Genomic DNA, 26,244 nt, shown 5'->3' with positions numbered 1-26,244 from the left:
AAGAGAAAACAACGAGGCTCCTAGAGTTACAGGTCATTCCTCGGGGAGACGTAGGGTCGTGATGTGGGAGGGGAAGGACGGAACGCAGTGGAATTCCGTGTAGACGTGGTGGGACTACTGGAGTACTCAACTGTCCCCAGAAACTGTACTAGCATCGTTATCAACCTCTGTCTGTGTTATTTCCTCTACTCCTTTACAGCAATAAGATGGCTACGGTGAATACCGATGACCGAAATTATCATAGCTGCTAGAGCCACATCAGTCACTCTGTGTTTGTAAATGGCTTAAAACTCGCAGGTGCCCAGCAAAGGTCGGCGGAAGCAGAGGGTCTGAGAGAGTCAGGAGACCTGGACTGGGCTTTCTGTTCTCCCTCTCCGTGACCGTGGCAAACCTCCCAACTGCGGCCTCCCTTTCCGAATCTAGGAAGTGAAGGGCAGTGAGGCAGAGCTAAAAGCCCCACTCAACTTGAATAGCTTAGGGTTGGACAAGGATTTAAACCTATGCTGAAACTTCCACGAGCGCCTGACGCAACGGGAAGGAAGGAGAAGTAAGGCCTATGTCTCTTGAAAAGCTCTGGAGACAAGAGTGACCGGGCTGTTTTTGGATTTCTACGGAACTGCTGACCAACCTGCGAGGAAGGTGCCGACCTCAAAGGTCCACCACTCGATGCACACCATGAACATACTGGGAACAGCCAGCTGGATGTAGGAGCCCCACTCCTGGAAACAGTCCCAAGTCCAACCTGGGGCACAGGGAAGACAGAAAACAGTGTTTACTTTGCAGCGCTCTCTGATACCACCAATTCTACTTCACATGCCTCCCTCCTCCAATGGTCAGAGCCTGGGAGTAACCACAGTTGTCCGGAAAAACAATGCATTTTAAAGATGTCAAACCAGACCAGAGTTTGAGATGGTGGGAATAGGGCTGGCAATACTTAGCGAAATCCAAGTATGTGTATGCCCTCCCACCCACACATTTCACGCCTGGGCATAAATGGCAGAGACGCTTTCATAGAGCTCCATGAGAACACAGGTGGGCTGTTCACTGAGGCAGGCTGTGGGTGTGGGCTACTGGGGGCAGCAAGGAGATCGTCCCTAGGAAGCTAGAGAAGCAAACTATGACCACTGTGTATTACAGTTAAAAGCAGAACACCAGATGCATATTTGGCGATAGGGTTAGATCTGAAAATACACTGCTCACAGGCAACTAATGTGAAAACAGATCCTTTTGACTACATCAAAATTTAAAACTTCTGTGCGTCAAAGGACACGATCAACAGAACAGAATCTGGCAGCCCAACGAACAGGAGAAAATATTCGCAGATCATATATCTGAGAAGGATATCTGGATGTCATAATAACCAGAATATACAAAGGACTACAACAAAACAATCCAGTTAAAAAACGAGTGAAGGTGGGGTGCCTGGGTGGCACAGCGGTTAGGCGTCTGCCTTCGGCTCAGGGCGTGATCCCGGCGTTATGGGATCGAGCCCCACATCAGGCTCCTCTGCTATGAGCCTGCTTCTTCCTCTCCCACTCCCCCTGCTTGTGTTCCCTCTCTCACTGCCTGTCTCTATCTCTGTCAAATAAATAAATAAAATCTTAAAAAAAAAAAAAAAACAAGTGAAGGAACTAAATGAACATTTCTCCAAAGCCAAGAAGCACATAAAGAACGCTCAACATCACTCATTATTAGGAAAATGCAAATCGAAACCACAGTAAGACAATATCTCACACCCATCAGAATGGCTTCTTTAAATAAGAAACAGAAAAGAACATGTCTTGGTGAGGGTGTGGATAAATTGTAACCCTTGTGCGCTGCTGGTGGGAATCTGAAATGGTGCAGCCTCGACAGAAAGAAAGCGTGGTGGTCCCTCGAAAAATGAAAAATAAAAAAGGATCATACGATCCAGAATATCACTTCTGAGCACACATAAAAAGAACGGAAAGCAAGATCTCCAGGTGCTGTCTGCACACCCATGTTCACAGCAGCACGGTTCCCAAGAGCCAAAAGGAAGAAGCCGCCCACGTGTCCGCCAACAGAGGAGCGGAGAAGCAGAACGCGATACAGACGTACACGGGAGGATGATTCAGCCCTAAAAAGGAAGGAGAGTCTGGCAGGTGCTCCAAGAGGGAAGAACCCTGAGGATACTGAGCTAAGACACAAAAAGACAAATACTGTACATGATTCCACTTACATGCGGTATCTAGAGGAATCAAACATGGAGACAGGACGCAGAAGGATGGAACAGTGATGGCCAGGGGATGGAAGGAGGGGGAACAGGAGTTTCTCTTTAACGGGGACAGAGTCCTAGTTTTGCGGGATGAGCAAGTTCTGGACATGAACGGTGGTGATGGCGGCCCTGCAGCGTGAGTGTGTTTCACGTTCCTTAACTATACACGTAAGAATGGAGAAGATGGTAAATTTTCTGTTATGTATATTTCACTACAACTTATAACAAAACATTGTGCTAAATCAGAGAGGGAAGTACACTTTTTGCGTAAAGGGCCAAACAGTAAATATTTTCAACAACGCTGCAGGCCACACAGTCTCCCTTGCCACTGCTCAACTCTGCTGTAGCAGCAAGGGAAGGGCCACGGGCCATGTGCAGATGATTAGGGGTGGCCATGTTCCAATCCAATTCAGTTCCACAAAAAAGCTGCGGCTGTATTGGGTCCGTGGGCTGTTTGCCAATCTCTGTACCAAGTGAAAACTTATGGGGGAAAATAAAAGAAATCTAAACTATAATACTATTAGGCAAATATAAACATATGTACAACCAAAAAAGATAAAACCACTATGCACTTTTCAAAGATGCAAATGAAAAGACATATATTAACCAGAGAGAGGGTGGGAATAGTGAAATGGAGGGAGAAACACTCTAAAATGGGAGAGGGGCCCTGTAAGACACAACAACATCAGTGTGCTATGAATGTGAGTGTGAGAAATTCAATGCTTTGGATCGAAGGTCCAGGACACGAGAGGGAGAGAAGGCGGAGGGGAAGAAGGCATCGAAAAACACTGAGCAATTTTTGTACCAGAAGAGCAAAGAAAGGCACCAAGAGCTGTTTTGCCACTCACCTTATTGGGTCCCCAGAGAAGAAAAGAGGGAGGACGATGGCACAGGAGCGGGAGACCTTAATTCCGTCTGGTCCCAGGAATGCAGCTAGACAGCTAGCAAACCATGCTGAACGCTGGCAAACTCAACCGCAGATTGAAGAAAAGAAGAGTGGCAACGCTATGAGCAGAAAAGTGACCACTTTGCAAGGGAGGACGTGCAGAGAAGTGACTCCAAGGCGACGCACAGGAAGACTGCGGGGGGCCGGCTCCGGGCAAGCGCTGGAGTGGCGGAGCACAAAATCGAACTTTGAGAATTTTGCTCCGCTGAGGGACGGTGTTCCAGTGCCCAAGTGGGGGGTGGGACCCGAGTGGGGACACTGTGGTCTCAGGACCCTTGGGGTCACAGGAAGACTGGGAGCCTGAGTGCAGCAGAACTCCCAGGCATTGGAGCGGGGAAGCTGGCTGCAAACAGTGAGCCAGAGTGGGCTCTCAGCTCGGGGTGGCCATAAACTCTGATCTGAACACAGTCGGGCCGGTCCCAACAAGCAGCAGATCCGGGGAGACCACCCCCCTTCCTCCCCCGGAAGCAGCGGCCTGAGAGTGCAGTGGAGGCACCTGCTGGGTTTGGAGGTTCCAAACACGACCGTGTACCTGAGACAGAAATGCGCAGGGTCACAGGCCGGGTGAGCATGGAGAGCCGCCTGAGACCAGGGAGACAGGAGTGAGTGACTGCTTTCCCTGAGGGTGCACTGAGGAGGGGGGCCCGAGCTCTCGGCTCCATGGGGGCCGAGATTGGGAGGCCACCATGTTCACTCTCGTCCTCTAACTCACCTCAAAAAAGAGAACAAGAGGCAGTACTGACTGCCAGGGACCTAATCGGTATAGACATTAGTAAGATGTCGGAACCAGAGTTAGCAATAATTATAAAGATACTAGCTTGGTTTGAAAAAAGCACAGTAGACACTAAAGAATCCCTTTCTGGAGAAATAAAAGAACTAAAATCAAACCAAGTCAAATCAAAAAGGTTATTAATGAGATGCAATAAAAAACAGAGGCTCTAACTGCTAGAATACATGAGGGAGAAGAGAGAATCAGTGATATAGAAGACCTAATGATGGAGAATAAAGAAACTAAGAAAAAGGGATAAACAACTATGAGGGGAGAATTCAAGAGATAAGTGATACCGTAAAGTAAAACAATATTAGGATAATTGGGATCCCAGAAGAAGAGAAAAGGGGGGGCTGAAGGTATATTGGAGCAAATTACAGCAGAGAACTTCCCTAAACTGGGGAAGGAAACAGGCATCAAAATCCAGGAGGCACAGGAAACCCTCCTCAGAATCAATAAAAAATAGGTCAACTCCCCGACATCTAATAGGGAAATTTACAAATCTCAGAGACAAAGAGAAAATCCTGAAAGCAGCTCGGGACAAGAGGTTTATAACCTACAAGGGTGGAAACATTAGACTGGTAGCAGATCTATCCACAGAGACCTGGCAGGCCAGAAAGGACTGGCATGATATATTCAGGGTGCTAAATGAGAAAAATATGCAGACAAGAATACTATATCCAGCTAGGATGTCATTCAAAATAGAAGAAACTGTGATCAGAAACTAAAAGAATTTGCGATCACCAAACCAGCCCTATAAGCAATACTGAAAGGGGTCCTCTAAGCAAAAAGACAACACAAAAATAACATAGACCAGAAAGGACCAGAGACAATACACAGTAACAGTCACCTTACAGGTAATACAATGGCACTAAATTCATATCTTTCAATAGTTACTTTGAATGTAAATGCGCTAAATGCCCCAATCAAAAGACACAAGGTAACAGACTGGATAAAAAAGCAAGACTCATCGATGTGCTGTCTGCAAGAAACTCACTTTAGACTTAAAGACACCTCCAGACTGAATGTGAGGGTGTGGAAAACCCTTTATCATGCTAATGGACATCAAAAGACAGCTGGGGTGGCAATCCCCATATCAGACAAAATAGATTTTAAACTAAAGACTGTAATAAGAGATGAAGAAGGACACTATATCATAATTAAAGGGTCTATCCAACAAGAAGATCTAACATTGTAAATATTTATGCCCCTAACGGGGGAGCAGCCAATTATATAAGTGATTAATAACAAAATTAAAGAAACACATCGATAATAATACAGTATTAGTAGGGGACTTTAACAACCCCCTCACTGCAATGGACAGATCATCTAAGCAGAAGATCAACAAAGAAACAAGGGCTTTGAATGACACGCTGGACCAGATGGACTTCACAGATATATTCTGAACATTCCATCCCAAACCAGCAGAATACACATTCTTCTCGAATGCACATGGAACATTCTCCAGAATAGATCACGTCCTGGGTCACAAATCAGGTCTCGACAGGTATCAAAGATTGGGATCATTCCCTGCATATTTTCGGACTATATGCTTTGAAACTTGAACTCAGTCACAAATGGAAATTTGGAAAGAACTCAAATACATGGACACTAAAGAGAATCCTACTAAACAATGAATGGGTCAAAAAGGAAATTAAAGAATAATTTAAGAAGTTCATGGAAAAAAGTGAAAATGAAAACACAACTATTCAAAACTTCTGGGATACAGCAAAGGCAGTCTTAAGAGGGAAGTATACAGCAACACAAGCCTTTCTCAAGAAACAAGAAAGGTCTCAAATACACAATCTAACCCTACACCTAAAGGAGCTGGAGAAAGAACAGCAAATAAAGCCCAAGCCCAGAAGGAGAAAAGAATTAGTAAAGATTAGAGCAGAAATCAATGAAATAGAAACCAAAAGAACAGTAGAACAGATCAAGAAACTAGGAGCTGGTTCTTTGAAAGAATTAGTAAGATTGATAAAGCCCTGGTCAGACTTATCAGAAAGAAAAGAGAAAGGACCCAAATAAATAAAATCATGAATGAAAGAGGAGAGATCACAATGAACACTGAAGAAATACAAACAATTATAAGAACATATTATGAGCAACTATATGCCAACGAATTAGACAATCTGGAAGAAAGGGATGCATTCCTAGAGACGTTATTATAAACTACCAAAACCGAACCAGGAAGAAATAGAAAACCTGAACAGACCCGTAACCAGCAAGGAAACTGAAGCAGGAATCAAAAATCTCCCAACAAACAAGAGCCCAGGGCCAGATGGCTTCGCAGGGGAATTCTACCAAACATTTAAAGAAGAATAAATACCTATTCTTCTGAAGCTGTTTCGAAAAACTGAAATGGAAGGAAAACTTCCAAACTCTTTCTTTGAGACCAGCATCACCCTGATCCCAAAACCAGACAAAGACCCCACCAAAAAGGAGAATTACAAATATCCCTGATGAACGTGGATACAAAAACCCTCGCCAAAATACTAGCCAATAGGATCCAACAGTACATTAAAAGGATTATTCACCACGACCAAGGGGGATTTATTCCTGGGCTGCAACGGTGGTTCAAATCTGCATATCAATCAATGTGATGGCTATATAAGGAAAGGACAAGAACCATATGATCTCTCAATAGATGCAGAAAAAGCATTTGACAAAGCACAGCATCCTTTCCTGATTAAAACTCTTCACAGGGGGCGCCTGGGTAGCGCAGTCGTTAAACGTCTGCCTTCGGCTCAGGGCGTGATCCTGGCGTTCCGGGATCGAGTCCCACATCAGGCTCCTCCGCTGGGAGCCTACTTCTTCCTCTCCCACTCCCCCTGCTGTGTTCCCTCTCTCGCTGGCTGTCTCTCTGTCAAATAAATAAATAAAATCTTAAAAAAAAAAAAAAAACTCTTCACAGTGTAGGGATAGAGGGAACATACCTCAGTATCATAAAAGCCGTCTATGAGAAGCCCACAGCAGAGAATGAGAGCTTTTCCCCTAAGGTCAGGAACACGGCAGGGATGTCCACCATCACCACTGCTGTTCATCATAGTACTAGAAGTCCCAGCCTCAGCAGACAACAAAAAGAAATAAAAAGGCACCCGGATCAGCAAAGAAGAAGTCAAACTCTCACTCTCTGCAGATGACACGATACTCTATGTGGAAAACCCAAAAGTCTCCACCCTTAAATTGCTAGAACTCATACAGGAATTCAGCAATGTGGCAGGAGATATAATATCAATGCCCAGAAATCAGTTGCATTTCTATACAATAACAATGGGACAGAAGAAAGAAAAATTAAGGAGTCGATCCCATTTACAACTGTACCCAAAGCCATAAGATACCTGGGAATAAGCCACCGAGCCAGAGAGGCAAAGGACCTGTATGCAGAAAACTACAGAACACTCATGAAAGAGGAAGAGGAATTGAGGAAGACACAAAGAAACAGAAAAACGTTCCATGCTCATGGATTGGAAGAACAAATATTGTGAAAATGTCTATGGTACCTAGAGCAAACTACACATTCAGTGAGATCCCTATCAAAATATCATCAACTTTTATCACAGAGCTGGAACAAATAATCCTAAAATTTGCGTGGAACCAGAAAAGACCCCGAATAGCCAAAGGAATGTTGAAAAAGAAAACCAAAACTGGTGGCATCACAATTCCGGACGTCAAGCTCTATGACAAAGCTGTGATCATCAAGACAGCAGCACTATTTACCCCAAAGATACAGACGTAGTGATCCGAAGGGGCACCTGCACCCCAATGTTTATAGCGACAATGTCCACAATAGCCAAACTAAGGAAAGAGTTCAGATGTCCATCAACGATGAATGGATAAAGAAGATGTGGTATGTATGTGTGTGTGTGTGTGTGTGTGTGTGTATACACACACAATAGAATATTACTCAGCCATCAAAAAAATGAAATCTTGCCATTTGCAACAACATGGATGGAACTAGAGGGTATTTGCTACGTGAAAGAAGTCAATCAGAGAAAGACAATTATCATACGATCTCACTGATATGTGGAATTTAAGAAATAAATGAGAGGATCATAGGGGAAGCGTGGAAAAAATAAAATAGGACAAAACCAGAGAGGGAGACAAACCATAAGAGACTCTTAATCACAGGAAACAAACTGAGGGTTGCTGGGGAGAGGCAGGGGTGGAGGGATGCGGTAACTGGGGGATGGGCATTAAGGAGGGCACATGATGTAATGAGAACTGGGTGTTATGTAAGGCTGATGAATCACAGACCTGTACCTCTGAAACAAGTAATACATTTATGTTAATTAAAAAAACAAACAACAACAAAAGAATCAACAGAGAATGTTCCGCATGAATTACATGATACCTACGGCTTGTGAGAAGTATCAGTGGTCAAGAAGCGCCAGTGAGCAGGAAGCATTAGGAGCCAGGAAAGCACAGTCCCTCTCCTGTCTCCCATGAAAAAAACAGAAAACCTGCCTGCCAGCCTGGAGCCATGGGTACAAACGAGCCATGAGCAGAAAGAACCAGCCCGCGTATAGGAGAGGGCTTGAACCTGATGGAGAGTCATGGTGAGGAAACCTGAGCTAAGACCCTGGGACTGGACCACGTATATTTCATTTGACCTGAGCAGATACAGAACCTTTAAAAAACGGGCAGGGCATATATGGGACTCACAAGGAAGGCAAACCCCCTTGGGTAATAAGCTCCAGACAAAATCATAAAGAAGCCAGTAGAAACTACAGTCTGAGGTAGCAGGGATCAGTCAGACGACACTTAGCGAAATTAGGTGTGGTTCTCAACACATCTAAGATATCATTATGAGCCACAAAGAATCTGTCAATTAAATTAGGACATGGTATTTCAGCACATCAACGGAAAGACAAAATCTAAATTTTAGAGACATAAAAATGCAGAAAAAAAAAGAGTCTTAGAATTAACAAAATATGGGCAGAGGTATGTTTCATGGCCCAGGATACAGAAAAAAGTCTAATGCCAGGAAACAAACTCCACAAAACCAACACATGGAAGATTTTATACCTGATAAACTAGAAGGGATAGAGCAATCTGAAAAAAATAATTTTAAGTAAGTGCTCTTAAAATGTTTAGGGCGGGAGGTTTTGAAATAAGGCTAGGCAGAAAAGAACCAAGTAATCTTAGAAATAAAAAATCTAACTGTTGGAAATTCGAAACAATAAATGAGCCAGAAACTAGACAAGGCAGAGCGTAAAAGACAATTAGCAAACAGAGAGGAAAGAGATCTCTCGAAGCACAGGACAGAGAGTTGCGGAGAGAGAACATATGAAGAGAAATTAAGCGATCTGGAAGGTATCTGAGCGAGAGGACAGAACAGTCAGAGATGGGAGAATAAACAGTAGAAGAAAGGGCTAAAACCTTTCCAGGGTTTAACGGAGGCCCTCAGATCAAGAAATCTTACCGAACGTCTATAAGATACTTTTTTAAAAATCCTCATGTGGCCATGTTACAGTACAAAGAGGAAGAGAAAAGCTTTAAAACTACGAGAGAAAAATACCTGATTGTCTGCAAAGTGAAGCCAACCAGGTTGATGGTAGACTTGTCGCCAAGAACAAGAAGGAACTAGTGTAATATCAGCCATGCAGAGTTCCTATCAACTTAGATTTTTATACCCAGCAATATTCAAGAAGGAGAAAAATATAAAGACATTTTTTAAAAGATTTTACTTATTTGTTTTTTTAAAGATTTTATTTATTTATTTGTCGAGAGAGAGAGAGAGTGAGAGAACACAAGCAGGAGGAGTGGCAGGGAGACGGAGAAGCAGATTCCCCGCTGAGCAGGCAGCCCGACACGGAGCTCGATCCCAGGACCCCGGGATCATGACCTGAGCCAAAGGCAGATGCTTAACCAACTGAGCCACCCTGGCGCCCCAAACATTCTGTATATAATCTTAAAGCTGTTTTTAAGGTGGTTTAAAGCATGTATGGGATTGATACATTAGACCTAAGATTTGAATTAAATTCACAATCAACGTTTAAATGTCTGGGAAACCCAAATTGTTAATTCTAAGTTTTGGGGTCTTACGTAAGCACTAAAAAGTGAAAAGCACTTACTGAGAGAAATGTTGATTATTTAAAGGATGTTAAATAGTTAATAATTTCACAAGAGGTAAATCGGTCCACACCAAAATCCTACCCCTCCCTCCCAACATTAAGGGATTTACCGACCTGGTATAATGAAGTGGATCTGCAGAGGGTCCCAAATATGCATTTGTGTTTATAAAAAACTATTTAGATATGGCCCTTTTCCTCCACCATTAAAACTATGGGGTGGGGGGAGATAAAAACAGACAAAAATTGAGCAAGGAACTAAGAATCACTTTACGTGGTATATTTGCGCTCTTCTTCCTTCCCTTATTTATGGATCATTGGTAATTAGCCACCTCTGCGGAAGTACTTAGTTTGTCTCATAACCAGATGGTTTACGTACAACATAAAATATTTGTGATGTTCCGGAAAAGGCAAACCTACGGAGACTAAGAGATTAGTGGTTGCCCAGGGCTCACGATGAGGACAGGGACGGACTGTGGTCACGAGGAATCGTTTTGGGTGGAAACCGTATCACATACCGTTTTGTATGTAATATATAGAACTGTATCATACTCGGGCATCTGTATTACATACCTCAACAAAGCTGTTACAAAATACATGGAATAGTTTGACTCTGAAGCATGAAGAATCTGAAACGAGTAAGCACCGTGACTGACAAGAGGAAATAACTGAACACCGTCTGTGCTGAGATGTGGAGGCTGGGCAGAAGGACGCTAAGACATTTTCTAAGATCCATTCGTTTCTGCTTTTGAAAGTGAAAAGAAGAATGAAAGGAGGCTGATTAGAAGAAAGAGGGAAGGTGTAAGGGCCTAAGCTCGCTCTTCTTTTATCGCTATTAACAGATTAGTTTTGCTTTCAGACGTGCATGGGATATTTTTCTTATTGCGGACAAACTCTGATCTCGAGTCCGCAGCATTTGTACAAGTACACTGGGACCCAGGTGATTGAAAATGAGCATGCCACAATTCCAGTTTACTTATCTAAAAGTATTTATACCCATTAGTAAAATGATAAATAACTTTTTCAGGGAACTCTTTTGTCAAGCACGAGCACGCACGAAATCTTACAAGATAAGTGAGTATCCAGGGTGAAGGCACAAGGGCCACAGCTGTTGGCATACCCTGAGAGCTTCATGGTTCCCAGCGGTGGTGGAGACCACCATTTGCCTACCTATTTCACAGAAATAAACTTGCAAAAAGTTTAGAGGCCATGTGTACATTTCTCGCAGCCCAATAGGAACCTGTGGCTAGGTACTGGCCAGACAGGACAAATCAGAATTGGTGTGGGCAAGCTTCAGGAACTTTTAACGCCCTTAAAGGGAGTGTGTGAATGTCCTGTTCTTCTCCCTCCTCCTTCTTACTGACTGGAACACAAGAGCAATGTTGGAGCCATCATGGTCCACGAAGTGACCTTGGGAATGGAAACTATGTATTGTAGAGAAACAAGATAAAAAGAGCCTGGAACCAAGACCTCTATTAACCTACTTAATGCCCTTATGGGTGGATACGACATCATAACATAGAGCTCAGCCAGCAGATCCACCTCTGTGCTCAGAAAAGGACGCTGAAGTCCTGCGCTAGGATGCACGGCGAGCGAGGCCCAGGTGGGATTCCTGCCCCCCTCCAGCTGGCCACCTGTGTGAGCTCAACCAGAAGCGATGGCCCTGCACATGGACCGTGACACTACAGACAGCCATTACAGCCCCAGACACCTACCTCTGAATTTCTTGCAGGTGAGAGAAAAATAAACTCCAATCTTTTTAAAGAAATTGTTATTCGTAGCAGAATGAAATCCTATCTAACACAAACACCATCTGTAATCTTTATTTTTTAAGTGGCAGAATGAAAATGTTAACATCTATTAAATCTGGCATTGTTAATTATGGGTGTTTTGTTATTCTCTCCACCTTCCTGTGACTTCTAAATATTTGATATTTAGATACTGGGACTTTAATGGTGTATCCACAGGGCCAAAAACACAAGATACAGAATCCAATCAGATGCCATTGACGTTGTGTTCCAATTAGCAGGAAGGACATCAAAAGCCGACAGAATCTAATCAGGTGGTAAAGTTAGAGGCCGTGATAACAGAATTACATAAAGATACAACGCATCTGATGGAAGGGCAGGATAGAAAGTGTCCTTACAGCCAGACAGGGAAATGAAAGTCAAAAATCACAAGATACCTCTTCCTATGTAACAGGATACCTAGAATTAAAAAAAAAAGAAAAAGAAAGGAGAACACATGTTGGTAAGGATGTGATGGGAATGTAAAATCATGCAGCAGTTTGGAAAAGTCTGGTGATTCTGCAGATGGTTCATCAGAGAATTACCATACGAGCCAGCAATCCTACTCCCAACTATTTACCCAAAAGAACTGAAAGACAGATCCACACAAAAACTTGCACATTAGGGGCGCCTGGGTGGCGCAGCGGTTAAGCGCCTGCCTTCGGCTCAGGGCATGATCCCGGCGTTATGGGATCGAGCCCCACACCAGGCTCCTCTGCTGTGAGCCTGCTTCTTCCTCTCCCACTCCCCCTGCTTGTGTTCCCTCTCTCGCTGGCTGTCTTTGTTAAATAAATAAATAAAATCTTTAAAAAAAAAAAAACCTGCACGTAAATGTTGATAGTAGCATTATTCATACTGGCCAAAGAGAGGAAACCAAATATCCATTAAGTGTTGAATGGATAAGTAAAACAGAGTATAGATCCATACAATGGAATATGACTCAGCCGTCGAAAGAAATGAAGTACTGATTTACACTACAGCATGGATGAACCTTGAAAATTTTACACTAAGTGAGATAAAGCAGTCACAAAGGACCATGTATTGTGTGGTTTAACTTATGTGAAATGTTCAGAAAAGACAAATCCACAGATAGGAAGTAGGTTAATGGCTGCCACGAAGATATGAATATATACATTCGAGAAGCTCAACAAACCACAAGCCACATCAACTCAATGAGATCCACAGCAAGACATGTTATAATCAAATTGTCAAAAGACACAGAATTTTTTAGGCAGCAGGAGAGAAGTGACTCATCACATACAAGGAATCTGCAATAATATTAACAGCCAGATTCTCATCAGAAACCATGGAGGCCATAAGGCAGTGGAATGACAGATTTAAATTGCTGAAAAAACCGTCAACCAAGACTTTTGTATCTGATGAAAATATCCTTTAAAAATGAGGGAGAAATTCAGGTCTCCTGGGTGGCTCAGTCGGTTAAGCATCTACCTTCAGTTCAGGTCATAATCCCAGGGTCCTGGGATTGAGCCCCACGCTGGGCTCCCTGCTCAGAGGGGAGTCTGCTTCTTCCGCGCCCTCTGCCCCTCTCCCCCGCAACCCTTGCTCATGCTCACTCTCTCTCTCTCAAATAAATAAATAAAATATTTTTTTAAAATGCGGGAGAAATTAAAATACACCCAGATAAGCAAAAGCTGAGGAATTTTGTTACCACTGGACCTGCCCTAAAAGACATGTTAAAGGGAGTCCTTCAGGTTGAAATGAAAGGATGTCAGAGAGTGACTTAAAGTTGTGTGAACAAATAAAGACCTCCAGTAAAGGTAACTACATAGGCAAGTAGAAAAGCCAGCATTGGGGCGCCTGGGTGGCTCAGATGTTTAAGCATCTGCCTTTGGCTCAGGTCATGATCTCAGGGTCCTGGGATCAAGCCCCACATCAGGCTCCCGGCTCAGCGGGGAATCTGCTTTTCCTTCTCCCTCTGCCCCTACCCCTGCTTGTGCTCTCTCTCTCTCAAATGAATAAATAAATTTTTTTTTAAAGCCAGCACTATTGTATCTTTGGTTTGTAACTCCACATTTTATTGCCTCCATAATTCAAATGACAAATGCATAGAAAAGAATTATGAATCTTCATTACCGGGCACACATGAATAAAGATGTAATCAGACGACAACAAAAGGGGTGGGGGAGAGAGCTGTACAGGAGCAGCATTTTCGGATGCTACTGAAGTTACGTTGGTATCAATTCAAACAGGATTGTTATAAATTTTAGACGTTAAGTATAATCCCCATGGTAACTATGAAGAAAAAAATCTAATCTACACAAAGGAAATGAGAATGGAATCAAAACAAGTCACTACAAAAAAAAATCACCTAAACGTAAAAGAAGTCAGTAGGGGAGGAAATGAAAACACAAAAAAAGGTATAAGACATATAGAAATCAAATAGTAAAGTGGCAAAGAAAGTCTGTCCTTATCAGTAATTACTTTAAATGTAAGTGGATTAAATTCTCCAATCAAAAGGCAGAGACTGACAGAATGTACCAAGAAACATGGTCTAACAATATGCTATCTATAGGAGACTCCAGTGAGAGTGACTTACCAAGCAACAAATAGGCTGAAAGAGGACAGAAAAATATACCCCATCCAAACAGTAACCCGAAGGGAGCTGGGGTGGCTATGGTAATATGAGGTAAAATAACTGTACGTGAAAATCTGTTACAAAGGACAGAAGAACAACAATATATATCGATGAAACAGTTCGTCAAGAAGATGGAACACTTATAAACACGTACGTACCATACAACAGAGCCCCCCCCCCCCAAAATATGAAGCAAACATTGACAGAACTGGAGAATTAGTTCCACAAAGAGTTGGGAGACACAGTACGCTATTTTCGGTAATGAATGGAACATCTAGACAGATGATCATTAAGGAAATAGAGGATTTAAAACAAAATTTCCCAACAGAGGAAAGTCCACGGCCTTAGGGCTTCACTGGTGAATTAAAGCAAACATCTGAAGAAGAACTGACACCAATCTTTCTCAAAGTCTTCCAAAAAATAGGAGAATAAGTAACACTACTGAACTCATGGCCTCATTCTATGAGGCCAGCATCACCCTGATACCAAGGCCAGGTTCAGACAACACAAGAAAAGAAAATCACAGAGCAATATCCCTTATGAATATGGATGTAAAACTCCTTGACAAAATACTGGCAAACTATACCCAGCAGCATATTAAAAGGATTGTACACCGGGACCAAATGGGATTTATCCCAGAAATGCAGCCATGATGAACACCAATCAAAGGGATACATCACATTAATAAAACAAAGGGGGAAAAACAAACACTGCTCATCTCAGTTAAGGCAGAAAAAATATCCAACACCCTTTTTATGAACAAAAACTCTCAACAAACTAGGAATAGAGGAAATTTTCTCAATCTGATGAAGGGCTTCTATGAAAATCCCACACGTATCATATCAATGGCTAAAGACTGAAAACTCTGCCTCTAAAATCAGAAACAAGACAAAGGGGCTCAGTTTTTATACTTCTACTCAACATTGTGCTGGAAGTTCTACCAGACCGATTAATCAAGAAAAGAAATAAAAGGCATCAAAACTGGGAAGGAAGAAGTAAAATCATCTCTGTTCGCACATGGCATGATCCTGTACGTAGAAACGCCCAAAGAATCTACAGGGAAGCCGCCAGGGCTAATGAAAGACCCCGGCAAAGTTTCAAGATACAAGATCAGCAGAAAATAGACTGGAGGTTACCGGAGGCGAGAGGGAGGGAAAATGGGGAGTTACTGCTTAATTGGTACAAGGTTTCTGTTTGGGGTGATAGAAATGTTTTCGAAATGGATGGTGGTCATGGTTACGCAACATCGTGAATGTACTGAAGAGCTCTTAAAATGGTTTAAGACGGCAAGTTTCCCGTGATATATATTTTACCCCAATTTTAAAGATTAGAAAAAAACAAAACAAAACAAATCTATTTTACTGAATTTACAAATGCATGTTAAACTACGTAAGGGAACTTAGCTAACCTGTAAGTGGTACTGAATGTTTAAGAGAGTTCAATCTGTTCACTTGAGTTGATAAGACGTTAATTAAACTTCACTTTCATATAGCAGCATGAATTGCAAAGAACAGTTAGGGTTTCGTATCTGCAATTTTAATTCATTAAGTATCAATTCTTACAACCCGACAGCTGCCAACAGTTTTCCTTGACCAAAACCTGACTTCATGGACATAAAATTAAAAAAAAAAAATCTCATATTGACCTGTAAGTTTTATATTTTCACTAATTTAAATATTTTCTATAATTTTTAAATCTTCCAAAAGATTTAAAAAAAACCTCTCTGGGGCGCCTGGGTGGCACAGCGGTTAAGCGTCTGCCTTCGGCTCAGGGCGTGATCCCGGCGTGATGGGATCGAGCCCCACATCGGGCTCCTCCGCTATGAGCCTGCTTCTTCCTCTCCCACTCCCCCTGCTTGTGTTCCCTCTCCTGCTGGCTGTCTCTATCTCTGTCGAATAAATAAATAAAATCTTTAAAAAAAAAAAAAAAAAAAAAAACCTCTCTGGGGAGAAAACAGTTCCCCAAACCAGGATTACATCCCTCTGAATAACAAATAACAAAACGTAAGAAATCAAAGTCCTCGTACCTCCCCAGGTGTCGACGTGAACTGTCTTCCACCACACATACAGGAAAAGAAGAGCGGACAGGAGGAACTGGGAAGTGGTGTTTGCGCAGGCGGATCCTCTGAAGGAGAGAACGTGATCATTCCCTGTGAGTGCGTTCCGTCCAAGTACAAAGAAACAGGCTGCCCCGACAAGCTTTGGCTCCGTTAGGGAGTCACAATCGTTAGAAAAGCCTAGAACCTGAGGACTATCTTTTCACAATTTAAATATAGCACCCACTTAAGATAGACTTGTTTTCTTTCCACCAACACTGAATTTTGTGGAAGAGCCAAATGTGACTATCAGTCAACCGAAAAACAAAAGAACATAAACATCTGTCACTATTCCTTGTCCTCACAGCCTGAAATAACCCAGCATATAAATTCTTACACATAATTAGTTACATACAGTATCAAAACACAGCTATCGTGTTCAGAAACACTGGTCTAAGGTTCATAGTTGTTTTATTTCCCAGGATTTTAATAAATTTGTTTGCTATTACAAGATAACCTTAGAGCATCTTGGACAGATGACATTTTACCCCACAAATAAAATGACGCCCCGTCCTTCTACTTTTTCATTTCACTCTTCTGACCAATCCTCGAATTTTATCACTGATTAATCCATTCCCATGGGTTCCTCTCCTCTTACCCAACTACCCCCAAACTGTCCTTCGTAGATCTATTCGAGAAACTTATTTTTTTAAGATTTTTATTTATTTAGTTTGTCCAAGAAACTTCTAAGAGAGGGTCTGTAAGGTGCACCTGCAGGGGAAACCCAGACCCCTCCCCCCACTCAGGTGTTTACATGGGTTGATGTCACCAGCTCGCAAACCTGTCAACCGACTCTTCCCCCATGGCCAAAGCCTCCTTCCGTTTCCTAGCGTATGGAAGATGTCACAAACCTTTTTTCACTGGTTATCCTTATACTCCACCTCTCCACTATCCTTTACTTAATGGCTTTTATATACATTTCCTACTGCAACTAACAGTAAGAAATAAATTTGCTATCACTCCCCGGTACCCACAATAATATGGGTACACACGTGCGCGCGCACACAGAAACAAACGTCTCATGAAAATACCCCCACATCTTCTCATATTTTCTATTCTATTTCATTTTATTTTCTTTCAGTTTTCATTTATAAAGAAACACGCTGTCCTAAGGCAGATAAAATTGCCAGGAGCTCAGGGCTGGGTCTGCAAGAGCTGGTGTGACCACACCGGCCACATGCGAGGGAGGCTGGCTCTGGGCCAGCGCACTGGAAGGTTCAGCTGGGAGATTCACCAACGGCCTGGCATCTCCGGTGGGAGGTCCAGACTGACACTGCCTCCTACGTGCGACCCTCATCTTCTCAAGCTTCATAAAGATGGAACTGGGTCGATTTCTTACAACTCAGGGATAGCGGGAGAATCAGCGCTCCCTCCCGGGCTGCCTCACTCCCCTGTGTCCCAGCCCCTGGGACCGGAGCCCGCACCTGGCAGACACCCAGGCTCTGGGGAAGGAGGGGGTCACGACTTACACCACGCCGAGGTCCAGGGCATAGAGCAGAAGGGCATTCATGCCCACGTTGATCACATTTGCTGCAATTCCCGTGATCACTTGCGGCATGATGATGCCCTAAAACCCCCCAAAGAAGAAAACAAACAGCATTTTCAAAAGCCAATCAGTTCGGTGGTGTGAAATAACAGGAAACATACATTGGTCTCGGCCCCTGCCCTGCCCCGGTTCCCAGCACAGAGCTCCTAAAGCCCTCGTAATTTCCCCAGGGATCAGAACGCTAGGGGGTTCCTTTGTTCTCACACAGGGTCTTCAAGCCGGGTTCTTGACACGGAGTTCCGAAATCCTTTGGAATGTCTTGGGGGACAAGGGTGCCTTTTGTCATAACGAGGGGACTCTGAGTGGGCTCCTGGACGGGACCGGGTCACCAGAAACACCAAGCCGCGATTAGAAGCTTGACTTTGTCAGCCCCTCTCTCACTTTCCAGACGGGGGAGAGGGGCTGCGAATAGAGTACGAGATCGATCCTGCTGCCCCCAAAAGCACAGGGTCTGGAGAGCTTCCAGCTTGCTGAACACGAAGACGTGCTGGGAAGACGGCACCCCTTCCCCACGGGCCTCGCCCCCTGGGTGTTCGTCTGCATTCTTTGTCGGATCCTTTGATGATAAACGTAAAATGTTAGCAAACTTGTCCTCAGTTCTGCGAGTCTCTCTAATACATCAACGGAACCTGAGGACGGGGTCGTGGAAACTTCTAATTTGCAGCCGATCGGTCGCACAGGTGGCAACCTAGACTTGCCTTCGGCATCTGGAGGTGGGGAGGTTAGACGGTGGGACTGAGCCCTCCACCTGCGGGAGGTCCCAAATCCAGGCAAGAGCGTCCGAGTCCAGTGAAGAGGCAGGCCAGCCAGCTGCTGTGGCCGGACTTCGTGGTGTGGAAACAGCCCCCACGCCTCCGGGGAGAGGACAACGCGGTAGTCGTGTGAGAGCAACGAGACTCGCAGGAGGAAGAGGGAGTCCCTCTAAGCAGGCAGAGTTACACGCGCAGGGATTTTAAAGGACAGCATAGCTACATGGGACCGCAGCGGCCAGGGCCAAAGCCACCGGCTGCATCTCCGCCACGGGTGCGGCTGCGAGCCCAACCAACCAGCTGCGTGTAAGTGCTTCCGATGACCCGCTGCGCCCCAGCTGGTACCACGGAGACAGAAGAGAAGGAATGATCGCGTACACCGCAAATCCGCTCCCGGCATGCAGCGTCCCGGGAGGACCATCTGGGAGACGCTTGGGCCCAGTTACTTCTCCACAAGGCCGCGGGCAAGGTTTATGAAGTCCTCGCACACGAAACACCTGCCAGGCCGGGCCCCTAGCGGGCATGCGGTGAATGTTCACCCCGTGCTTTACGGGGCCACAGAGCCTCACTCCTTCTGGGTCTGTGGCCTACCCTACACTAGTCCTCGGATGAACATTTTCCTGAGGATTCTCCGTGTGTTTAAATGGATCTGACCACCATCGAAGTGGACAGCTTTGGGGACGCCTGGGTGGCTCAGCGGGAAGCGCCTGCCTTCAGCTCAGGTCATGATCCCGGGGTCCTGGGATCGAGTCCCACGTCGGGCTCTTTGCTTAGCACGGAGCCTGCTTCTCCCTCTGCTCCCCCCCAACTTGTGCTGACAAATAAATAAAATCTTAAAAAAAAAACAAAAAAACAAAGAGCGGCTTCTGTGGACAGAAGTCACATGAAGGCAAGCAGATGGCTTATAGAAGAGGGACATGGGGAGGTGGCATGGTGACGTAGAGGTCACCCCTTACCTCTACCCTCGACCTTCTCACCCATGTCCCTTCTCCGTGTCATATACCAGGGGCACCGTGAACCCCAGGTGCTTCTGGGCCATAGGAACTCTGGGGCTTCTTCCTCTAAAACAGAGGCACGAGAGCCAGGCCTGGGGCCAGACCCAAAGCCAGCCAGCAGCCCACAAAAGAGGTTAGAGGTGGAGTAACACCAGGGGTGGGCGCAGGAATTGGACAGAGGGAGACGGGCATCTCCCCTGAGCCGGACAAAGTCCATCTACGAGACGTCACGTCTCCCCAACAAGGAGCTCTCGGTAGGATTCCAGGAAAAAAATTGTGAATTACTTTCATAGAAAACTCCCTAAGAATATTTACTATACATTTCCAGTACCACGGAGTAAAAATAGAAAAAGAATCTGCACCTGACTTTGTAAATATCTCGTCTGCAGCTGGAACAGGAATGTTGCCTGTAAGAGAAAACAGAAAAACCCCTCACATTAATAGGAAAGTATAATTCCAACAGTTTCTGTCAGTTCTGTTTTTTAAGAAGACATTTCCTCTTGATGAGACGTCAAAATCAGAGAACCAGAGCCACACCAATCAATGCTAGGATGCTGTCTGGAATTTTCCAGAAAAGACTCGCTGACAAACGGACAAGTCGACCTCTAACTGGCTGAAGCAGAAACCCCTCACTACCTTGACATTTGAATGGCTCCGAGGGTGCCAGCCAGGGGCGGGGGGTACTTCCCAAAATCCCAGGGGAGCCCTGGAAACATCCTGATTAATTTGCAATCGAAAGTAACCATGGCATAAGGAAGGGGAGTTCTTCCTCTGATCGGTGTGCATGCTTCCTGTAAGCTGGTGGGCCTCAAAGTGGTACATGCTCTGAGAATCAGTAAGGGAGGGATGGCAGGTCCAAGAGAGACCCGTTGAACTGACACACGGACAGCTCTGTGATACGAGGAGGGAGGCCCACACTTGCCACATTCATGAGCTGCTTCATGTAAAGCAACGCAGGGCACCTGGGCGGCTCAGTCGGTTAAGCACCTGCCTTCAGCTCAGGTAGTGGTCCCGGGGTCCTGGGATCGAGCCCCACATCGGGCTCCCTGCTCAGCGGGGAGTCTGCTTCTCTCTCTGCCCCTCCCCCCTGCTCATGCTCTCTCTCTCCCCCCCTCAAATAAATTAATTAATTAAAAAAAAAAAGAATACCCTTGACACTTACAGGAAGAGCAGGAATAAAAATCATCACATAAGTCTGGGCTATCCTGAAATAAACAGCAAACAGCCTTCGGTTAATATCCAAACAATTACTGATCATACGTCTTCAAATTGAATCCACACAGTATTTTCTAAAAAGTAAAACTAAAAATAATTTAGATGGGGAAATTTAATGACACTCTTAAGAGACTTTTTCTGCAACCCAAATTAACACCACATCGGGCCCGCTGAGCGTCTGCTTTCTAAAGGCAAGCCGGACTTTACACCTTTCAGCTCATTCCTAGCAGAAAAGGTGGAACGAACACAGCAAAATGAACTGAAATGTGGGCGAAATTTAGAAATTTTCGGAGTTGGGAGTGTAGGTGTATCTCACACTGAAGCAAGACGGTCTTCTAGAAAAGGAGAGATGCCTCCTTGCGTGCCATCCGTGCCATGTACCCTGAAGACAATCCCAGAGAGCTTGCTGCAACTGCAGGTTAAAACAAACCAACCAACCAACCCAACTCTAAAAATAAAAGTGAAGGCAACTATGTTGCTATTCTCCTTCTGGGGGGAGAGAAACACTCAGTGCGTTTGCAGAACACCAGAACAGGGCAACTCTGGGAAAGGTGGTCTCGGGCCAAGGGTATTACATTCTTGTCCTGTATCTTTTCACTCTGGGCACGGCACCAGGCCACCATGTTACCCCGTGTCCCTGTGTCACCCAGTGTCAGGTGGTCCCCGCCAGCCCTCTAGCCTGCACTCCGCAGGTCACAGCTTCCGTTTGCCACAGGGTTCGAGTCCAGGGAATCGGCCGAATATGTCAACACAGGTAAGAGGCCCGGATGGTCACTTACTCTGAACCTGGGGTTCTGACATGAGAGACGCTGCTGACCTGGAGACTTCGGGGTCTTGTTTTAAGAGCAGGAGGATGCGTTCCGTATTGATGAAGACGGCCCAGCAAGGAAAGCAACACAGCATCAAGATGAGGATTCCTCTTTGAAGGATGATCCCCACGCGTTTCAGGTTCTTGCCTCCAAAGGACTTGAGAGAGAAAACGTGCGATGGTAACGAATGCCGCGGTGTGCTGAGAGCCGGCGGGGAGAGGCCCGGCCGGGCGGCCCGCGTGGCTGGGACCGGGATGGCGCACCAGGCCCAGTGGCCGCCACAGCGGGAGGGGGACAGTGGGGGGCTCCCAGGAGGGAACCGACATAAGCTGCTGAAGTCTAAGAGGGACGAGGGTACAGAAGCCAGAGGCGACCAGCCGCCGGGGGCCCAGAGCACGGAGCAGAGAGCGGGCCAGGGGAGGACAGCGCAGGCCCCAGACAGAAGCAGCCCCGACAGAGGCTGAGGGGCGTGTCCCCACAGTGGCCTTGGCCGAGTCCGGGCCTCGCCGAGCTTTTCCCACGCTCCCTTTCCTTCAAGTAACCCGTATGACTGTCTCTTTCCACATCCAAAAAGGGGTCTACCTTAAGGCACAGTACAGGGGTGGCGCAGTCATTAAGCGTCTGCCTTTGGCTCAGGGCGTGATCCCCCCGTTCTGGGATCGAGCCCCACATCAGGCTCCTGTGCTGGGAGCCTGCTTCTTCCTCTCCCACTCCCCCTGCTTGTGTTCCCTCTCTCGCTGGCTGTCTCTGTCAAATAAATAAAACAAAATCTTTAAAAATAAATAAATAAAGCACAGTACCAAAGGCAACGAAAACAAATTAAATAAAAATAATGGCAAGATAAATACCATAGAATATTACGCAGATAGTAGAGGGAATGTCTGTACTAGTTCATTCCACGTGTTCTCCAAACTCATGGTTTAACGGGAGGAAAACATGATAAAACCATGGTGATTTTTGGGCGCCTGGGTGGCTCGGGTCTCAAGCCCCGCATCAGGCTCCCTGCTCCGCTGGGAGCCTGCTTCTTCCTCTCCCGCTCCCCCTGCTTCTGTTCCCTCTCTCGCTGGCTGTCTCTGTCAAATAAATAAAATCTTTTTTAAAAAAATGTAGATTTTAGGGGCGCCTGGGTGGCACAGCGGTTAAGCGTCTTCCTTCGGCTCAGGGTGTGATCCCGGCGTTCTGGGATCAAGCCCCACATCAGGCTCCTCCGCTGTGAGCCTGCTTCTTCCTCTCCCACTCCCCTGCTTGTGTTCCCTCTCTCACTGGCTGTCTCTATCTCTGTCAAATAAATAAATAAAATCTTAAAAAAAAATTTTTTTTTAAATAAAAAAATGTAGATTTTAGAATGGTGTGGGTGTGTAAGTGTACATCGATGGGAATATTTGGAGGATTGTCACCAAAAATTTAACAGAGATAACTCCTAAGGGTTAAATTTTAGTAATTTTCCCCCCATTTTTTTCAAATACTTTTGTAGGTAACCTGAAGTTTCTATATGTGCTTGACTTTTAGTATATTTCTATTTTATTTTTTCTTTTTTATTATTTTTTTACTATCGCTTTAAAAAGTTATTTAAAATCCAGGACACAACACGCTACTATGGAATACATTTATTAATACAGAAAGATGTCCATTCTAGGTGAGGAAATAAAGATAGAGTGTGTTCTGTTTTTAAAAAAAAACTGTATGAATAAAAATAACGAAATGACGCAAAAGAGGGACAAAAAACGAGTTTAAAATAAAAATTCATATCCTGTGCCATGCCAATGCAGAGCTAACTTGAGCCTAAATTGCATTAATTCCTTTAGAGCCCTGTTCGGCTCAGCCCACAAAAACTCTCTCAGAATCCACCGTGCACAAACGGTCGGGGAGCTGAGTGCAACAGCTTGACAGACACCACGTATGCTCAGCGCTGCTCCTTCCTTTGGACATAACCCTGTCCTCTCTCTCCCAGGCACTGGGTTTGAAGGCAGGACTCATTCGTCACACATCCACCCACCCATCCATCCAACCACCTGTCCACCCATCTACCCATCTCTGCTTGCTTCTCTGCCTTCCTCTCACTCATTCAACGAACTTCCAGGGTACCCACTCCATAGCAAGCACAAGGCTGAACCATAGTGACTCAAAGACTGAATGGGATAAAGCCTTTCTCCCCAAGCACCTCGGATCCTAGAAAGGAAACCACTATGGTTGTGAAGCAGGGGGGCGAGATGGAAGACAGAGCCAGGAGTGGAAGGCCTGGACCAGAATCTTCCTCTCCTCTGATTATGCTGGCACACCAACCTGGAGTTCCCAACCCCATGACGGCCAGTGAGGACGGACACAATGAGCAGACTCTCTGCTAACATGCGGAGATGGCAGATAGAGAAGGATTCTGACTCGAGCCGAGGAGGGTGGTGTATTCTTGTGAGAGAGACCGTTCAGGTGGGAAAGCCTGCTGAGTTTAGTTCTGGTCGAGCTGAGTCTGAGTGTCTGGGACGTGACCGACATTCAAGCCTGGCCCTCAGGAGAGAGATGCGGGTAGGAGATGGAGATGTGGGTCCTCAACACCGGGTAAGGGAGGACGGTTTTAGGGTGGGAGAGATCACAACAGGACAGAAAAAGGGAAACCCAGCCCCACCCGAGCACATAGGCCCCGAGGACACGAGGACACGATTAGGAAAGTCGTCAGCAGCACGGTATTTGACAAACCAGAGGCAACAAAAGCCACAGAGGGGACAGTCCCTTACATCACCTCCCACAGGAAAGGTAACTGACCCAAACCAGGGTGCGGGGGAGGGGTGGCCCGTCCTCACCTGAGACATCAGTGTGTCGCAAGCAGAGGCCAAGCCAGTTCCCACGGAAATCCCGGTAACGTTCACGACCTGCAAGGAACGACCCAGAGCTGCAGCTGGCACCCGGGGCCCGGCCCTGCCCGCAGCTCCCTCCGCACCAAGCAGTGAAGTAAGACAGCTTATCTCGAAGCAGCAACCCGAGACTGAGCTGAAGGCTTTCCGCTTCACGGCAAATGCTGGCTGTCGACTGCAAACAGAACTACCGCCTCCGAGCGAAGGATCGCAATCGCTTCGTGTCAACCAGGGTGACTTATGAGCTCCACACGGCGCCCGTTACAACGTCCACGTGAAGAAGCGAAGCTGTGACCGATCTCTAAGAGCGGTGCCCCTGGTCCGCGACGTGCGTCCAATAACAGTGACAGCAAACCCGGACTGTATGCTACAAGCAGGCCCCGTCCCAAGCCCCTGCCATGCGGGGTGTCGTGAGCACTGCTCCCACCTTACCGGGCACCTGAGCAAGTCACAGAAAGCTGCAGTCACTCCGATGGTGGCCTGAGGCTGGGAAGTCTGGCCCCAGGCTCTAATCCGCTAGTGAGAACCGGCGCGAGGTTGCGTGACCTTCTGGCCTCGGCCTCAGCCCGGGCCCCTGACAACTAAGGTTAACCTGCAGGTAGGCTCAGAGCCCAACGGGCTGTTTTGCAATAGCGGGGGCTGGGGAGAGCTGGAGGCCCTCCTTTTCTTTCCCGGTCTCACATTTAGCAGGAGTTCAACCCCTGGTGAGTTCAGCTCTTGGCTGACCAAGGTCACGCACTCTAGGCCCCAGGAGTCGGTGACAGGCCACACGCAGAGTGAGTCCCCTGGCCTCTGCCTGCCAGCCCAGGGCAGCATCAGGGCTAAGGCTCCAAACCCTCCTCTGCCTTCCACGAAAAGAAAGGGAAGCATGGCTGTTACCCTTCCTCGACGGCTTCAAGTCTCTCCCCAGGTCAAGTCCGTTGTCAGAGCCTGCCTTGATCCCCATCAAGGGCTGCTAACCCTGAGCTCTGACGTCATCCCTTCCCCATACCCCATAAACCCTGAGCTCTGACGTCATCCCCTCCCCATACCCCATAAACCCTGAGCTCTGACGTCATCCCCTCCCCATACCCCATAAACCCTGAGCTCTGACGTCATCCCCTCCCCATACCCCATAAACCCTGAGCTCTGACGTCATCCCCTCCCCATACCCCATAAACCCTGAGCTCTGACGTCATCCCCTCCCCATACCCCATAAACCCTGAGCTCGGACGTCATCCCTTCCCCATACCCCATAAACCCTGAGCTCTGACGTCATCCCTTCCCCATACCCCATAAACCCTGAGCTCTGACGTCATCCCTTCCCCATACCCCATAAACCCTGAGCTCTGACGTCATCCCCTCCCCATACCCCATACAACGGGCTGTCTGTATATTCAGCCTGTTCCATCCAGACTTGCAACTGTATCTCTTGTGGCAAGTTGTACGGGGACACCGTCTTCCACTTCACCAAACGCTACAACAGACATTCCTCTGACTCAATATCAGGAAAGGCCGTCCTTCCCCCGAGTAGATGGCCCAGTAACATCTTGGGCCTGCTGGGAATTTCTGGAAACTACCAGGGCAGGGAGTCCAGAGTGCAAT

General features: G+C 46.0%; 1 protein-coding gene across 1 annotated transcript in view; it reads right to left on the bottom strand.

Moving 5' to 3' along the window:
- LOC113271335 (multidrug and toxin extrusion protein 2-like) overlaps nucleotides 1-26,244 on the bottom strand; it is a 67,007-nt gene that overhangs the window by 34,469 nt on the left and 6,294 nt on the right. Inside the window, exons 3-9 of the mRNA XM_057311240.1 lie at nucleotides 24,610-24,678; nucleotides 21,823-21,971; nucleotides 20,953-20,995; nucleotides 20,153-20,197; nucleotides 17,970-18,067; nucleotides 16,432-16,529; nucleotides 629-742 (exon numbers count right to left, since the gene is read on the bottom strand). Of these exons, the coding sequence (XP_057167223.1) occupies nucleotides 629-742; nucleotides 16,432-16,529; nucleotides 17,970-18,067; nucleotides 20,153-20,197; nucleotides 20,953-20,995; nucleotides 21,823-21,971; nucleotides 24,610-24,678 (616 nt within the window). The remainder of the gene's footprint in view (nucleotides 1-628; nucleotides 743-16,431; nucleotides 16,530-17,969; nucleotides 18,068-20,152; nucleotides 20,198-20,952; nucleotides 20,996-21,822; nucleotides 21,972-24,609; nucleotides 24,679-26,244) is intronic.

This window comes from Ursus arctos, unplaced genomic scaffold (genome assembly GCF_023065955.2).
Source record: "Ursus arctos isolate Adak ecotype North America unplaced genomic scaffold, UrsArc2.0 scaffold_14, whole genome shotgun sequence".
NCBI classification, from domain to species: domain Eukaryota; kingdom Metazoa; phylum Chordata; class Mammalia; order Carnivora; family Ursidae; genus Ursus; species Ursus arctos.
This window is presented reverse-complemented; position numbering and strand designations above follow the sequence as displayed.